The sequence below is a fragment of the Erinaceus europaeus genome, chromosome 19, assembly GCF_950295315.1.
Source record: "Erinaceus europaeus chromosome 19, mEriEur2.1, whole genome shotgun sequence".
Classification (NCBI taxonomy): Eukaryota; Metazoa; Chordata; class Mammalia; order Eulipotyphla; family Erinaceidae; genus Erinaceus; species Erinaceus europaeus.
This window is the reverse complement of record NC_080180.1, coordinates 3,367,273-3,383,898: the sequence shown is the minus strand read 5'-3', so window position 1 is coordinate 3,383,898 and position 16,626 is coordinate 3,367,273. Positions and strand designations below refer to the sequence as shown.

At 44.0% G+C, this 16,626-nt stretch overlaps 1 protein-coding gene across 1 annotated transcript in view; it reads left to right on the top strand.

Annotated features, from left to right (window-relative positions):
• Window positions 1–16,371, top strand: part of USH2A (usherin) — a 208,687-nt gene extending 192,316 nt beyond the window's left edge. The window contains 9 exon segments of the mRNA XM_060179216.1: window positions 1,767–1,851; window positions 1,853–1,917; window positions 1,920–2,124; window positions 2,126–2,247; window positions 4,070–4,103; window positions 4,105–4,202; window positions 4,205–4,306; window positions 6,745–6,938; window positions 15,947–16,371. Coding sequence (XP_060035199.1) covers window positions 1,767–1,851; window positions 1,853–1,917; window positions 1,920–2,124; window positions 2,126–2,247; window positions 4,070–4,103; window positions 4,105–4,202; window positions 4,205–4,306; window positions 6,745–6,938; window positions 15,947–16,204 — 1,163 coding nt within the window. The 3' untranslated portion in view covers window positions 16,205–16,371.
• The last annotated feature ends 255 nt before the right edge of the window (window positions 16,372–16,626 follow it).

The following is a 16,626-nucleotide window of genomic DNA, read 5'->3' as shown; positions in this document are numbered from 1 at the left end:
ACCTTCAGAGGACGTTGGCTCTTCTGTGAGATGCAGCCATCCAGATCACAGCTGTTGCTTCTGAACTAGAAAGCTGTGACCAGAGAAATAGCCTCCTCTCAGTTTGGTCCTCTTGAATGTTCCCTGGGGTTGGTCTCTGCTCTTACTGTCACTGGGAGCTCTGTGAGACTTAACCAAGGAGTAGGGTCACCTCGTCTCAGTCACAGCATACTCCAAAGCAACCCACCATCCTCATCATTCAGGATGCTGAGGAAGTCTCTGGATAAAAAGCAGACGGAACACTTGTGTGTTTTATAAGCCCTTAAATGTGGGGTGTGTTCACCAGTGACCCAGAGTGCCTGAACCCAGGAAGCCTTCTGTTTCTTCCCACAAAGCGTCCCATGACAGAGCTAGGAGTTTTCCCTGGCAATTGTATGTTTCATAGCCCTGAAATACACTCACTGTCCCTTAGAGAATTCAAAGTTTGGGGCCGGGTGGTGGTGCAGCTGGGTGAGCACACACGTTGCAATGAACAAGCACCCAGGTTTGAACCCCTGGCCAGTCCTTAACCTGAAGGGGGGAAGCTTTGGGACTGGTGAATCAGTTCTGCAGGTGTCTTCCTATCTTTTTTCCTCTCTATCTCCCTTTTCCCTCTCAATTTCTGACTGTGTGCATCGAATAAATAGCTAATATATATTTTTTTCTTACCAGAGCACTCTTCAGCTGTGGCTAATGGTGGTACAGGAGATTGAACCTGGGACTTTGAAGCCTCAGGCTTGAGAGTCTGTTCACATAACCATTATGCTATCTACACTCCAACTAATACAATTTAAAAAAAATTAAAAAGGAAGAATTCAAAGTTTTCGACGCATATTGGATCAAGTCCACATCTCCTCTTTTATTTTTTAATCTATACATTCTACCTTCTCTCTCTTTTCACATACTTTCATGTCTCAGTGGACTGCTTACTCAGGAGAATTCACTTATATCAGCTCTCTATACTAACACACATTGCACATTGCTCTTGGTGAATCAGCTAAAAATAACATGATCATAAAGGCACAGTTTCCACGGGTAAGAAATTCAAGAAAGTTTCCTATCCAGATGTGGACAGGGTTGCAGGTGTGGCCTTCACAGTGATATTTTTATTTTTTAATTTTTTTTCCTTTTTTTTTTCTCTGTGCCAGCATTACAAACCCACTGTTCCTGAAAGCTTTTTTTTTTCTTCATTTTATTGTATAGGACACAGAGAAATTGAGAGTGGAGGAGGAACTAGAGAGGAAGAGAGGAAGAGAGAGATCTGCAGACCTGCTTCACCACTTGTGAAGCATCCCCCGTGCATGCAGGGAGCCAGGGGCTTGAACCTGGATCCTTGCGTGGGTACTTGCACTTAATACTGTGTACGCTTTAACCAGATGCACACCACCTGACCCCCCACAGTGTCTTCCCAATCCTTGGCTCACTGTATGTGTTTAACAAGGAAACCAGTTACATGAATGAAGCAGTTATTCATGTTTCAGAGTTTTGCAAGAACTTTCTCCCATACTTCGTATAAACACAACATTGCCTCTTATGAAGACCCAAAGGAACACCTCAGGAGTTTTTTTTTTTTTACAAAATATATGATATGTTTCACTGCATATTAGAAGCAAGCACTGTTTGCTTTGTTTCAATTCTCAAAATAGGAATCCAACCCTTATTCCAAATGGCTGGTAGGAAATGATAGAAGTGATCCCTTTGTCTTTGAGGAAGATAACTATTTTCTCCCTTGTTTCTTTTAATTTCAGATATCCAGTCCTTCTCAGACACTGCTCTGTTTCCATATACCTTGTATCCCTATTACGAGGTCACCGATGTGCATGGTTCAGTGAAAAGTCCCAGTCACCTACAGGACTACACCAGGAGTCCCAGAGGGAAGCCTGAACTCAAGTCACGCTGTTCTGTTGGCTTAGACTCTGTAACACTCACCTGGACTGCACCCTCAAATCCTTCAGGCTCTGCTGAGTATATTTTGTCCTGTGCTTCTCTAGATGGGACTCACTCCTGCACCCTCTCTCTACGAAGGTCAAGAAAGCTCAACTGCCATCTGCTTCTGTCCGCCAAGTACTGCTTCTCTGCGCAGGCCTGCACTAGCGGGGTCTGTCTGCTCAGTACCCCCAAACTAGACCATGGCTCAGATAGGTCCTTAAGGACAGGATGTCCACAAGGTGTGGAAGATCATCCCTACAGAGTTTCATGTAGAGTGGGCTCCCCCAGCGGAGCCTAACGGTAGGCCTTGCAAAAACCTTCATTCCTCTGCCCCTTCTTAATCAAGACACATGGGAGTTTGGGTGTCTGGAATCATTTAAGAAAAGTCTGGCAATTGCATACACTTTGTTAGAGCACAATGGAATCATTCAGAAACAAATTCTAAGGCAAGATGTAAGACCCAGTTTGTCCTACTTAGTAGACCCAGTGCATTTCTTTAATCTAATAACCCTTTCCAGTCATTTAAATTGCCCCTTAAAAGGCTAATAATATTTTTGCTCTTAATGACATCTGCCACAATACAAATGATGTTTCTAATTTGAAACTCACTTATGAAATACATTATATTTGACTCTGTCATGAGTTCGGGCACCCAGAGACAGTCAATTTTCTCTTTGGAGCATGAAATGGATATCAAATAATACAAAAAATAATTTGTATATAGGGTAGCTGACTCCATTAAGTTAATTTTTGTGTTCAAACAATTGAACCTTTGGTTATATAGGCCAGATTTTTAGTAGCTTAATATTATGGCTAAATCTTTTTTTTTTCTTAGACTTTTTAAATGACTTGACAAAACAGAATATAAATTAGCCATAATTTTCTAATATTTGTGCAAGCACTGTTTATGTTCAACATATAATCAAAATAAAGTCTTCCAGTCTGAAAATATGCATATTGAAGGTACAACAATTATATTTTCAGAACAAAATAGACCTTCTTATTATAATTACTCTGGAAAAATTAAATTTGCCTATTAGGAACTACAGCTATGCTCTTTTTGTTCCTGCTCTTTTGGCTTCATTTCTTCTGATATGCTTTCTTTTTTTATTTATATGACTACAAATTAATAGGAGAGTACATAAACACCATTCCCACCACCAAAAGACTGTGTCCCATTCCACCCCCCTCTCCCCTATATGCTTTCTTTAGTAGTGTACATTCATCTGATTTGCTATATATTTTCTTGCAATCAGGGTTACTACAGGGATTCCCTTTTAAGTAAACATTTAATTTATTGGAGAGGAGAGAGAGAGAGAGAGAGAGAGAGAGAGAGAGAGAGAATGTAGAGGGCATAAGATAGAGACTGAGAGATACAGAGAGAGACAGAGAAGAGAGACATCCACAGTACTGTTTCACCCCTGGTGAAGCTTCCCCTGGTGAAGCAGGTGTGGACTGGGGGCTTGAACCTGGGTTCTTGTGCATTGTAAAACATGAGCACTATCAAGTGTGCCACCAGCCAACTCTTCAGTGGCATTCTGTGCCATTATTTTTGCACACTTTTTCCTTGTCTATGACAGAGGCAGAAGTAAAGAGGGAAATAGAAGGATGGAAAGTGGGAGAAAGAGGTACCAGGTGGTGGCTCACCTGGTTAAGCACTCACATTACAGTGCACAAGGACCCAGGTTTGAGCTCCTGGTCCCCCCCACTGCAGGGTGAAAGCTTCATGAGTGGTGAAGAAAGACTGCAGGTCTTCATCTTTTTTCCTCTCTTTCTCCCCCACTCAATTTCTCTCTGTCTCTAATAAATAAGTACATAAAATATTAAGAAAAGAGAGTGTGAGAAAGAAAGAGACACTTGGCAGCACCCCAGACAAACACACAATGCAGGGGAGGACTTGAACCTGGGTTCTTGTGCAGGGTAACATGTCACTGCTACCCTGTTTGCTTTTGTTTTTTTTTAAATTTGTGCCTGGCTTCTAGATTTCTCAGAAATTAAACAGGTAATCTAAACTAGGACAAGATGAGCACCCTGAACTCTTTGACAGGCCTAATCCCCTTCTCCCTTAGCCCTGGGGGAAATGTCTGATTGATCACCTTTGTTCTTTTCTTACTTTTCCTAGGGATAATTATAAGATATGAACTGTGCATGAAAAGATGGAGAAACCCCAGCAGCAGAACGTCAAGTATTTCTGAGTGGTGGTTGGCTCAAACCTCATCCTTTTGCAGAATTAGACAATGGAGATGCATTGAAGCCTCTGGCTGACAGCCATATGCTAAATACACTTTTGGAGTCATAGCAGAGAACATGGTGGGCAGTGTGTCTTCTACTTGGACTTCAGGAAGAACAAGAGAATCAGGTGATGACTAAGTGCTTTGAACTCTACTGTTTATAGCCCCTGAATGAGAATACTGCCACAGATGGAAGTCAGCAGCACTGAAATGCATTTTTGAAAGCACAGAGTGTAAACTTACATAGGCCAAGAAATGTTTTAATATACCAATTGGTTACATAAATAACTCAAGGTCAGAAAGTACTTGCAGTTAATTTTAGGGGAGAAAATACTTGGGCTGTTACTTCAAGAGGGAAAAATGACTTAACTATAGTTATAGTCTTGGGGGAATATTTGCCAAAAATAGTAATTGGTTTTAAGTCCTGAAGTGGGTAGACCAGATGTCCCTTCATGTTCCAAATTCAGCACAATTTATATTCAATGAAAGAGAGAACTGTTAGCAATTTCACAAAATTTGACTTTGCTTTTATTTATCTTGGTGTGAGTTTGTACCTACTGACAAAACCCTGCATCTCAAAATCTACCATCCACGGGCATACTTATAATCAGTCTAAAATATGGCCAGGGTAGGAGGGTGACAATTTTTTAATTGCCTTCAGATAGTTTCAGTATGGCCCACTGGATGTTTTCATCGTCTGCCTCCTTCTCTTTCCATCAGACATACTTCAAATTTCATGAGCCTATGATATCAAAAAAAGTCCATATTGTTATAGCGCTTTGACTCTATGAATATCCAAAGAAAGCCAAGTGCTGATTTAAGTTGAATCTGCCAGGACCTTAGAGAGCAAGGATGGCACTAGGTGGATGTCCAAGGGAATCATTTCATGAATAAAATGTGCATTGTGCTTGAGTGTTCCTTAATGACTTCCAGCCATCTTGGACAAATAACGGTGTCGTGATAGCCCAAGTGATGAGGCGTGGCATTCTGGAAGGGGAAAAGCAAGGTCAGAAAGGAAAAGTAATGGGGAGAAGCTGCAATACCGGACCCTTATAATCCTATGGGTCACTGGCTAATGAAAGTGCAATGAGGTCCTTTGATAATACACCTTTGCTTAGCACATTTCAGACACGTATTAAGAGCTCAAGGATGGCAGGAGGAGAATGGACGGATGTGTGTGCAGGTCCATACCAAACACTCCCATCAGGATGTCAGAAACTTTTAACATTTCTCTGGAGTTATTTAGTACGTTTAGCTTTGTCTCTTTGGGAAAGGTAACATTCTCCATGTTACGTCCATCCGTGTGGCTCAGTGAAATATGTTTCTAAGTAACAAATCCGTCCTGTCACTGAGTACCATTCTGAGTTTTGTTCCCTGAGACATAGTTGGTCTACTGCAACCTCTCCTTTTTGATACTTTGGAATACCTGTGGCCTCCCACCCAACTACCTGCAGGAAATCCCCCCCCTTTATTTTATTTTTTTTTCTTTGTAACTAGAACTTGGTTTTGTCAGTGATATGAGGTCAAAGAACATCCCTGAAAAGAATATAAAGGAAATGCTGAGCCTCTATATGTACCTGTGCATTTGTTGTTATTTTTTGTACCTAGTTGAAAACATTACTTCTTTTTAATTTTTTTTAAAAAAAATATTTATAAAATGGAGATATTGGCAAGACCATAGGATAAGAGTTCCCACCACCAGAACCCTGTGTCCCACCCCCTCCCCTGATAGTTTTCCTATTCTTTATCCCTCTGGGAGAATGGACCCAGAGTCATTATAGGGTTCAGAAGTGGAAGATTTGGCTTCTATAATTGCTTCTCCACTGAACATACTCTCAGCCTCTCTCTCTTTCTCATTCCCTACTGGGGCAGGTTACTGGGGAAGTGGGGCTCCAGGTGGGGTCATCTGCCCAGGGAAGTCCAATTGGCATCCTGGTAGCATCTGGAACCTGGTGGTTGATAAAGAATTAAGATATAAAGCAGAACAAATTGTTGACTAATCATGAACCCAGAGGCAAGAATATTGAAGATGGGGATTTGAGGTCTCCATTTTGGGAAAAGCTAGTAGGTCTATTCCAAGGGGCCCATGATTTTACTAGCTTTTTCCTGGGTCTGACAGCTAACATGCAGGTGGACCCAAGGAACTAGGGAGGTGGTGTTATAGTTGGAAAAAGCATAAGAAAGCGGGACCAGGGGAGAGAGTAGCTCCCAAATATGGGAAACGTATATAAACATAGTTAACTGTAAACCCCACGGGTTTGATCTGGGGTCCATATTCAGCACAGGAGCCTATGTAACCTCTGCATCCCTGTAGGTCTGAGCTCACATTCTGTGATAACAGCTAGGGACATTCCAGGCTGCACTAATTTCAGGACCCATCTTCTTCGAGTGGTAGAGTATGTTGCCTAATCTCCCTTTGGAGAATGGAACAGTCCCTACCATGTTGACCCACATTGAAGGCAAGGTCCACACTTGCTGATTTTTAAAAGGACACGTAAGGAATATTCATGTTCTAAAATATGGACTATCTCATAAGCTAGAATAAATGTGTGGGGTCCATTTGCAGGGCCAACACTCATGTTTTGGTTCTGTTCCTATTACCAGCGCCTGTGTCCATGCCTGCCCTTTGGTCTCTCCTCTGTCCCACACTCTCTCAGTATTTCCTGGGAGACACCAGCAGACAGTGGTGCCAGAGGCACGGTTGTGGGGTCCAACATCAACATGAGTTCTGAACAGCCTCCTCCCGCAGTACTTTTGCAGGTAAGCTCATCTTTAACCAGTGTCCTTTTGAGACAGAATCATCTTTCCATTTCGACATTGAATGCTTTCTGGGACAGAACTCTGTTCTGTGTTCCTTTAATGAGGCATTTTGCTTTTTCACAGAATGATATGTGTGTTGTTAAAATTCGGAGGCTCCAGCTGACCAGGCTAGCTTCGCGGCGGTAGACAGAGACTTGGGGACACACGGCTGGGCAGGGAAGCTGTATTTCTTTATTCAGGAACAACGATTCATAAACTAACCCAAAACTAATCAACAAACAAAACTCTCTTGCCTCCTTCTCACATGGCAGTGCCAAGAACTCTCAAACTCTCGAACTCTGGAACTCTGGAACTCTCTCGGGGTTCCTTGGGGCGGGGACAAGCGGGCCCGCAAAACTAGCAGGACTGAACCAATTTTCTTGGCAGGGGGAGAGCTAGAACAAACTAATGTAAAACATACAACAATGTGAACAGCTCTTTCAAGTTAGTGTATCTGTTTCCTTAAGTATCTTTCTGAGAAGTTCATTTTTGGCCCAGAAGATAGCTTAGAAAGCAGAGTGCAGACCATACCATGCATCTTTGAGGTCTATGCTCAGCACCACAGGGGAGCACCACATACAGCAAGCACCAGGGTAACTGCATGGTTGTTGGAACAGTGCATGCATCTCTCTCTCTCTCTCTCTCTCTCTCTCTCTCTTGCTGTCTCACAGTGTAGATTGAGTCTTGGATGTGGTCCGCTGGTACCTCATATTCAGAAGGCCCTGAATTTTTTTCTGCACTGCATTAAAAATTAAATAGATTTCTAACTGCCTATTATAGTATTATAATATTTAGAATAAAATAAGGGTGAGGCAGTGTCACAGCTAGCTGAGCAAAAATGTTACCATGCTCACCTACCCAGGTTCAGATCCCTGGTCCCCACCTGCAGGGTGAAGATTCATGAGTTCTAAGGCACTGACGCTATTTCTTTCTCTCTAGTTCCCTTCCCCTCTCAACTTCTCTCTAGCCCATCAAATCAAATAGATAATAAACACTTTTTAAATAATTAAAAAATTATAGGGCAGGGGTAGATAGCATAATGGTTATGCAAGCAGGCTGTTAAGTCTGAGACTCCAAAGTCCTAGATTCAATCCCCCGTACCACCATAACCCAGAGCTGATCAGTGCTCTGGTAAAAAAGAAAAGAAAAAAAATTATAGAATATTATAATGTGTTTAACTAGTGCATAGTGTTGTGTTAATTCTGTTAGAGACACAACTAACATTGATAAGATCATCTTATGAGTGTGTATGTCATGTTTCTAATTATTGAGAAAATATTTCAAGGGAACAAATTTGTTGCAATTATTTTAATGATTTAATAATGATCAACAAGACCAGAAGGGTAAGAGCGGTACAATTCTACACCAGTCTCACCACCCGAGTTTCATGTTCCATCCATCCCCTCCATTGGAAGCTTCCCTATTCTTTATCCCTTTGGCAGTAATGGGTCACAGATCTTTATGGGGAGCAGAAGGTGGGAGTTCTGGCTTCTGTAATTGCGTCTCCACTAGACATGGGCATTGTAAGGGCGATCCACACCCCCAGCCTGTTTCTATCTTTCCCTCGTTTGGCAGGGCTCTAGGGAGGTGGGGTTCTAGGACATGTTGGTGAGGTCTGTCGGCCCAGGGAAGTCAAGTTGGCTTCATGGTAGCATCTCCAGTTTAGTGGCTGAAAAAGCATCAAGCTATAAAGCAGAACTAATTGTTTAATAATCAGGAACATAAAGGTGAAAAAATTGCAGAGGAAGATTTGGGGTCTCCATTCTGGAAAAAAAAATTAGTAGGTCTATTCCAAGGGGCCCATGACTTTACTAATTTTTTTCTGAGTCTGACAGTTAATATGCAGGTGGGTATTTGTCTGGAGAGATGGTATCAGAGTTAGAAAAAGGACTAGAAAGCTGGACCAGGGAAGTGAGAAGCTCCCAAATATGGTGAAAGTGTATAAATCTTGTTGACTATAAACGCCACTGATCTGATCTGAGTTTTGAATATGTTGAAGGTGTGTTGCATGTGGTGTCCAGTTGCCTCCTGGGGACTGAGGTCTAGTTAGTAATACTCATCATGACAATAGTCAAAGCAACCAAGGGTTTTAAAATTTTATTTTTAATTTCATGAGTGGTTTAATACTGACTCACAGAACTGCAAGATAACAGGTACAACTCTGCGCCCTTCTCACTATACGGAGTTCCGTGACCCTAGTCCCTTCATCATAAGCTACGGCAGTTCTCCCAAGGTTGCAGATGTGGGTTAACTATTATTTCCACAGGCAGGGGAAATAGCATAATGGTTATACAAACAGACTCTCATGCCTGAGGCTCCTTAGTCTCAGGTTCAATCCCCTGCACCACCATCAGCCAGAGCTGAGCAGTGCTCTGGTGTTTCTGTCTCTCTCTACATCTCTCTCAAAAATAAAATAAATGAAAATACTTTAAAAAAAAAATCAAGGGACTTTGAGCACTTTGCTTTTAAAAAAACAAACAAAAAACTATTATTTCCACAGTTGTCTGTCTATATTTGTATATATTTGTCCTTTCTTTTTTTTTTTTTTTCTTTCTATGTTCCCATCTTCTCTTGAGTGGAGGAACCTTGGGATCCAGCTCCTTCCTCTTATAGAATAGTCAATTGGAGAATAGTAAATAGTTCCTCCAATTCTACTTTTATTTTATGTTTTCTATTCTTTGTATAGGATAGAGAGAAATTGAGATGGGAGGGGAAGATAGAGAGGAAGAGAGAAGGATAGACACCTGTAGACCTGTTTCAACAGTCCTGCAGGTGGGCTCGAACCAGGATCCTTGAGCTCTGTACTATGTGCGCTTAACCCAGTGCACCACCACCCAGCCCCCTTCTCTTCCTTTCCAAGTCACATATACACATACATGCAAATTCCCTCTCTTTCTACCTTCTCTCTCAGGGTCCTCTGGTCATCTCCTCCCTATCATTTCTCTCCCATTGGGAGTATGGACCAATTTTTTTTTTTTTTTGGAGAGGGTTGCAGAAGGTCGAAGGTCTGGCTTCTGTATTTGCTTCTCTGATGGACATGGGCTTTGGCAGGTGGATCCCTACTCCCAGCCTGTTTCTATCTTCCCCTAGGCAGGTAGCGCTCTGGAAAGGTGAGTTTCAAGGCTTTACTCTGTACAGAGACAAATTCGCTTGATGCCAGTGGAAGAGGACTCTCATTCCTGACCAGCGTTTCAGCAGTCTGTTGTGTCACCAAGCTGCACTGCACAGTCCAGGTGAGGGTTTGCCTCTGTTTATCCACACATGGTGGGTGGCCGGGCACATGGCCCACAGTTCTTCCCACTGAGGGGATTTCTTTCCACTGCTGGTTTGCGGCACCATTTCCAAATGACAGTGAAGAGCAGCTCTGAGGTTTTCAGCCACAAACCAAATGACAGGGACACAAAATGCAGCCCCCCTCCTCTTCCAGGCTGAGGAACCTGCCAAGGGGTCATTGGGATGAGTCAGGACTGAAGCCTGAGGGGGGTTTCATGGGGTTCTGTTCCAGCTTGCAAAACATGTTCTGCTTCCTGGCCATGCCAATTTTAGAATCTGCGCTGTGTTTCTGTTGGACCCAGCTGACCTTAAGATTTGTGGTGTCTGACACAAAAGCTAATTCGTGAAACGTTAGCATTGGCTGCCTGGCCATTCAATGCTCTATAGGCAGTTCTTCTTCTTCTAGCGTTTACCCTTCTTCCGTAGCCAGTCAACAGCATCAGGTTGAGCCTGATGTAAAGTTTCGAGACCTCCGTTGAATCTGGAGAGGTGGCAGTCGTTGACTATGTGGGTCATAGTCTGTCTGGAGCCGCAGGGGCAGTTCGGGTCGACTCTGGCTCCCCAGCGATGGAACATAGCGGCGCACCGGCCATGGGCTGTTCCATAGCGATTGAGGAGGGCCCAATCATAACGTGCTAGGTCAAAGCCGGGTTGACGCTTGCAGGGGTCTGTGATGAGGTGTTTGTTCTTGACCTCAGCTGACTGCCAACTCTGTTTCCAAGAGTCTGGAACAGAGAAGTTCAGTGTAGGTGTAGGGGACCAGATTGGGTGACGAGACGTCAAGCGTTGGACAGGGTGGGTGAAGATATCCGCGTAAATTGGCAGGTCCGGTCGAGCGTAGACGTGGGAAATGAACTTAGATGATGCCGCATCCCAACGAATATCTGGCGGGGCGATGTTGCTAAGAATTGGCAGCCATGGAACCGGGGTGGAACAGATGGTTCCAGAAATTATCCTCATGGAGGAATATAATTTGGAATCGACCAAGTGGACCATACTGGGGCACAGTATTCTGCAGTGGAATAGCATAATGCCAGAGATGATGGTCGAAGTGTGGAAGCGCTCGCGCCCCATGAGGAGCTGGCCAGTCTTGCAATGATGTTATTCCTCGCGCCCACCTTTGCTGTAGTTTTTATGAGATGTTTGTGAAATGACAGAGTGTGATCGAGGGTAACGCCAAGATAGACTGGCTGGGCTTCATGCTGGATTCTCGTATCGCCAAGCTGCACATTAAGCTCACGTGAGGCCGAGGCATGGTGTAGATGGAAAACAGATGATACCGTTTTAGCAGTGCTAGGAATTAGTCGCCATTTTTTACAGTAATCAGATATCAGAGACATGTCTTTCGTGAGTGTTTCCTCGAGGATGTCGAACTTGGATGCCTGAGTTGCACAGCAGATGTCATCGGCGTAGATGAACTTCCTTGAAGAAGTTTCTGGGAGGTCATTGATGTAAATATTAAATAGTGTAGGAGCCAGAACAGATCCCTGGGGGAGGCCACTTGAGACAAGTCTCCATCTGCTAGACTTGTCACCCAGATGTACCCGGAATCTTCTGTTTTGGAGAAGAAACGATATAGTGTTGTCCACCCATGGAGGCAGGCATCTTGAGATCTTGACCAGGAGACCACGGTGCCAGACCGTGTCATAGGCTGCTGTGAGATCAACAAAGACAGCACCCGTCTTTAAATTCTTCTGGAATCCATTTTCAATGTAAGTTGAGAGGGCCAGGGCTTATTCACAGGTAGATCTTCCTGGGCGGAAACCAGCCTGGGTGGGTGATAGGAATTTCTCTGTAAGATGAGAAATACGTGACAGAAGCAGCCTCTCAAGGAGTTTTGTAACACACGGAGAGGAGAGAAATTGGTCTATAGCTGGCGGCCAGTGTTGGGTCTTTCTTTGGTTTCAAAACCGCTATAATCTTCGCACGACGCCAAACTTTGGGCATAGACTCAGATTCCAAGATGTGGGACAGGAATGAAGCGAGCCACTTCTTTGCCACGGGGCCCAGGTTAAGAATGAGTTCTGGGGTGATGTTATCATAGCCAGCAGCTGTTCCCGGTTTAACCCTCTTCAAAGTGTCTTCCAGTTCAGACAGTGTAAAGGGAGAGAGTTTTGGAGATGGACAAGATAACCGGAAGTAGGATGACCACTCATGGGAAATTTCTCTTTTCTAGACTGGGTCGATCTTAGCACGTCCAACTTGAGTTAGGTGACTGGCCACTGAGTTTGGAGATACGGGAGGATGGGAGATGGGAGGGGGTTGGCTACTGGCACCCAGTCTGTGAAGAAGCTTCCAGGCTTTCCTACTTGAGTGGGTGAAGTTCAGACTTTCCGTGAGTTGTTGCCAGCAGGCTTGGCGTGCTGCATCCAGGGAGGCAATGAGATGGTCGGCCACATCTGGGTCGCCCGACTCATCATACTGCTTTAGTAGTTGCTCGCATTCAGCATCAAGACAAGGCGTATAGTTAGCACGTCTCCCACGAGGAATGGCTTGGGAAGCTGCTTTGAAGATGGCTTGGCGGAAGCGCCTGTAGGAATCTTCAGAGGGGATAGAGTTAATTGGAATTGCAGGAATAGATTTGTTGGTAAGATCACTGAACAGATGCCAGTTTGCTTTCCGAAAATTCCATTTTAGTTTCTCCGAGCACAGAATCAGTGGGAGCTGGAGACCAATGTGGATGATAGCTGGGCGGTGATGACTGTGCGGGAAGATCTTGAGAACTTGTCTCGTAGCGGGAAAGGCTTGGCCGTTGACTGTGCTAATCCAGCACAGGTCGGGTGACGAGTCTTTATTCCATCTAGCACTGTGAAAAGAGCCTGGCTGTTTGGGATCGTATAATAGGGAGAGGTCATTCGCTGAAGCCCAGTGGGCTAAGATAGAGCCGTCAGCACGAGTGGAGGAATATCCCCAGTTATTCTGCCTTTCTAAGAAAAATGTTAATTAATTTATTGATTGATTGGATAGAGACAATCAGAAATTGACATGGAAGGGGGAGATATGGAGGAAGAAAGAGAGGCACCTGAAGCCTTGCTTCACCTCTTGAAAAGCTTTTTCCCTGCAGGTGAAGACCAAGGACTTGAACCTGGGTCCTTGTACTTCGCAGCATGTGCACCCAACCAGGTGCACGACCACTGCATCCTGACAATCTGCCTCTAACAGTCTCCATGAGTGTGCTAGGAACTGGGTAGCCAGTGATGCCCAGTTCCCACTGTTATTCCCTAGCTCCAGACTCTGGGCTTACCTTGTGATTTTCTCACTGGGAACATAGCATGATGGGTCCATGGCATCTTTTGCCTTGACAGTCACCTCTAGTTCCATAGGATTGAGGAATTTTTATGTCCCAAGTGGAAGCAACTTGCAACACTATCTTGCTTTTCTGCAAAACCCTCTCTCCTCCTTGGTGATGGTTCACCACCCACCACCAGCAGCTATCCATGATACGTAGCAACCAGGACACAGTGCAGTTCCCAAATGTTCCCTTCAGAGCCCCCCGGGAGATCTCCCAGACAGTCTCCTTCCTTCTCTGTGATGACAAACGCAGGATGCCTTATTGACCTTTACTTTGGAAGGGATTCTGTTTCAATGTGTTTCAGGCGGGGCAGCTCCATCAATGTCCAAAGAAGTGACCTCTCTCCATGAGTCTTATCAAGACTTCCACACACCTGCTATTTTTCCCTTGTGCTTTCCACAAGGGAAAAGTTATTAATGTGAAGAGTCCACACTGCCAGGAAAGACCGCACACTTTGCACTGGGTTGTCACTGAATTGCCTTTGGATATTCCTTGCCATTCTCCAGAGTGTTTGCAGCACCCAGCAAGAGTCATCTGACACCACAGCCCTTATAATTATGACTTGCCCCCAAAATACGCTATATAATTACAATTTCCACCAAGGCAGTGAACTTCCGTCCATGGATAATTCCCCCAGCTCCCCACTAATGGAATGTGCAAGATTTGTTCATTCTGGAGTGTGCTAGGAACTCTCACAGCTAAGTCCACCATCTGTGATGAGGTCCTCTCTGCAGCCAAGTGGCTGGCAACTCAATCCCAAAATATGATTCTGGCATCTCCTTCTGTAGGTCATGCAGACTACCACTATCTCAGATCAGGCTCCTTAGGCAGCAGAGCAGTGGTTATACCTCCAGCAAGGGAGTTTCACTGAGTGTGCTAGAGAGGAACATGTATAAACCACTGAGGGATGTGGGATTGAGTGAGAGAAGATGCTTGCCTCTGATAACAGGTAGTGTAGGGAATGTGATTTGCATTCTAATATCTAATTTCTAGAACTCCTCCCTTAGGTTATCACATTTTAAGCCAATTCCTAGGCAACCATTCCTGCATTTGTTGTTGTTGTTGTTGTATTCCTTTATTTCTAAAGAATAAAAATGGACCAGGTGGTGGTGCACCTGGTTGAGTGCTCGTGTTTGTATGTGCAGGGATCCAGGTTCAAGGCCCCAGCCCCCACCTGCAGGGGGAAGCTTCATGATCAGAGAAGCAGTGCTGTTGATATCTCTCTATTCCTCTCCCTCTTTATTCCCTGTTTCCATTTCAGTCTTTCTGTCTCTATCCTAAACCAATAAAAAGTTAACATTTTTAAAAAGAGTAAAGAAATGTAGAAAAGTGCTCTAGATGTCACTGATGTTTATAATCATTCTTTACTTGAATTTGTGAGAGGTTGACTGGTAGGACTGTCCCTTGGGAAATAGTTTTGGCCTCATGTTTGCCATCAGAATCTATATCATAACTTTGTTCTTAGCTGATCTCATCCCCAGCATTTTGTGTCTGTAGACTAAGTAGATGCACATGGTTGGCTTTTGATCAGTTCTAGTTCTGGTGACAAGATACCTCTCAATGTCGATTGTTGGACTAGTTGTTTATAGGCTGTAGGATTGTGCTCAGTCACTTTTGCTCAAATCTGCTGTTTCCATTGGAAGTTGTGTGACATTTTTTTTTTAAAGGGATTGTTAGACACAGGCTGGGGGTATGGATCTACCTGTCAAAACCCATATCCAGCGGAGAAGCAGTTACAGAAGCCAGAACTCCCACGTTCTGTACCTGATAAAGAATTTTGACCCATACCTCCAGAGGGATAAAGAATAGGGAAGCTTCCAATGCAGGGGATGGGGGGCTGGTGGAACATGAAACTCTGGTGGTGGGAACTGTATGGCATTGTACCCCTGTGATCTTACAATCTTGTTCATCGTTATTTAATCACTAAAAAAATTTTTTAACAGAAAACTGAAAAAGTGAATCATCAGATCAGCATTTGCTTCTTGGTATAAAAAGGAAAATAGATCATTGAGCTCATGTACATCCTCAGTCATCTGGCTTCTTCCCCCCTTTTCTTCTGGGCTTTGATTTTAAGGACAAAGATGGGACTGGTGAAAATGATGCCATCTTCCTGCTTGAGCTCCATGAAACAGCAAGTGGGCCTGGCAGCCCTGAGTCCATTCTGGCCAGTGCCCCGGTTTCATTTGAACTTTTTCATGATAACAACGACACTGTCACCATCTTTTATCTCCACCATTGGTGACAATAAGCCTACCACCACGCTGCTTTATGAGGCCAATAACTTGGTTTCCTCATTCATCCACTCAGGAAGTGGATTATTACCCCATAAAACAGTGTGATTATACAATTATCAATTAAATCCTAGCTCACTGAGACTCTTCAAAAGAATCCCCTTTTCTAATAGAGGTTGGCAATAATTCCCTTGGTCTGGATTCATGGGAAGCTGACTGCCAAGCCTGTACTTCTCACGCTGCCCATCTCTTTTCTGGCTTTGGTCACCTTGAAGGTGCCGTACACTGCAAATCCCCAAGAACTGTCCTGTGTCGTGGGACTAAGACCCAACAGGACAAATAACTTCATCATTTCTCTCTGCAGCTCAGTTGGCTGTGTGACCAGCTCACCAGGAGCAGGACAGACATTAGCAGCAGGGGAGAGAGTCTGAAAAGACGTGAAAATATGTCATGTACTTGTAAACAAGCGCCTACAAAAACTCAACACCTTCTGTACGCTGGTCTAATACTTGTCTTTTCTGCCCTCGCCCACTGTCTCAGTCATCTTGAGTTTCACCTCATATTCCATCATTAAAAAAAAAAAAAAAAAAAGCTTAAGAGGAAGAGGTTCCCAGTTCTGGCAGATTGCAAGTGTGTCAAAAAAGAAATGAAATGAAATAGAAGGTGTTTCCAGGGATTGGCCTCCAGTGGGGTTCGAGCTGTGTCCTGGTGGTTGATAGACATTCCCAGAAATTTTATGAGAACTTGGGGTGCTTCTTCCTCAGTGGGGACCTTTTTTTCTTTTGGCAGGGAGAGGGGTTGGGAGAGTTGGAGTCCTCCTGCCCTATGGGACTAAAGTGAGATATTCAAGGAT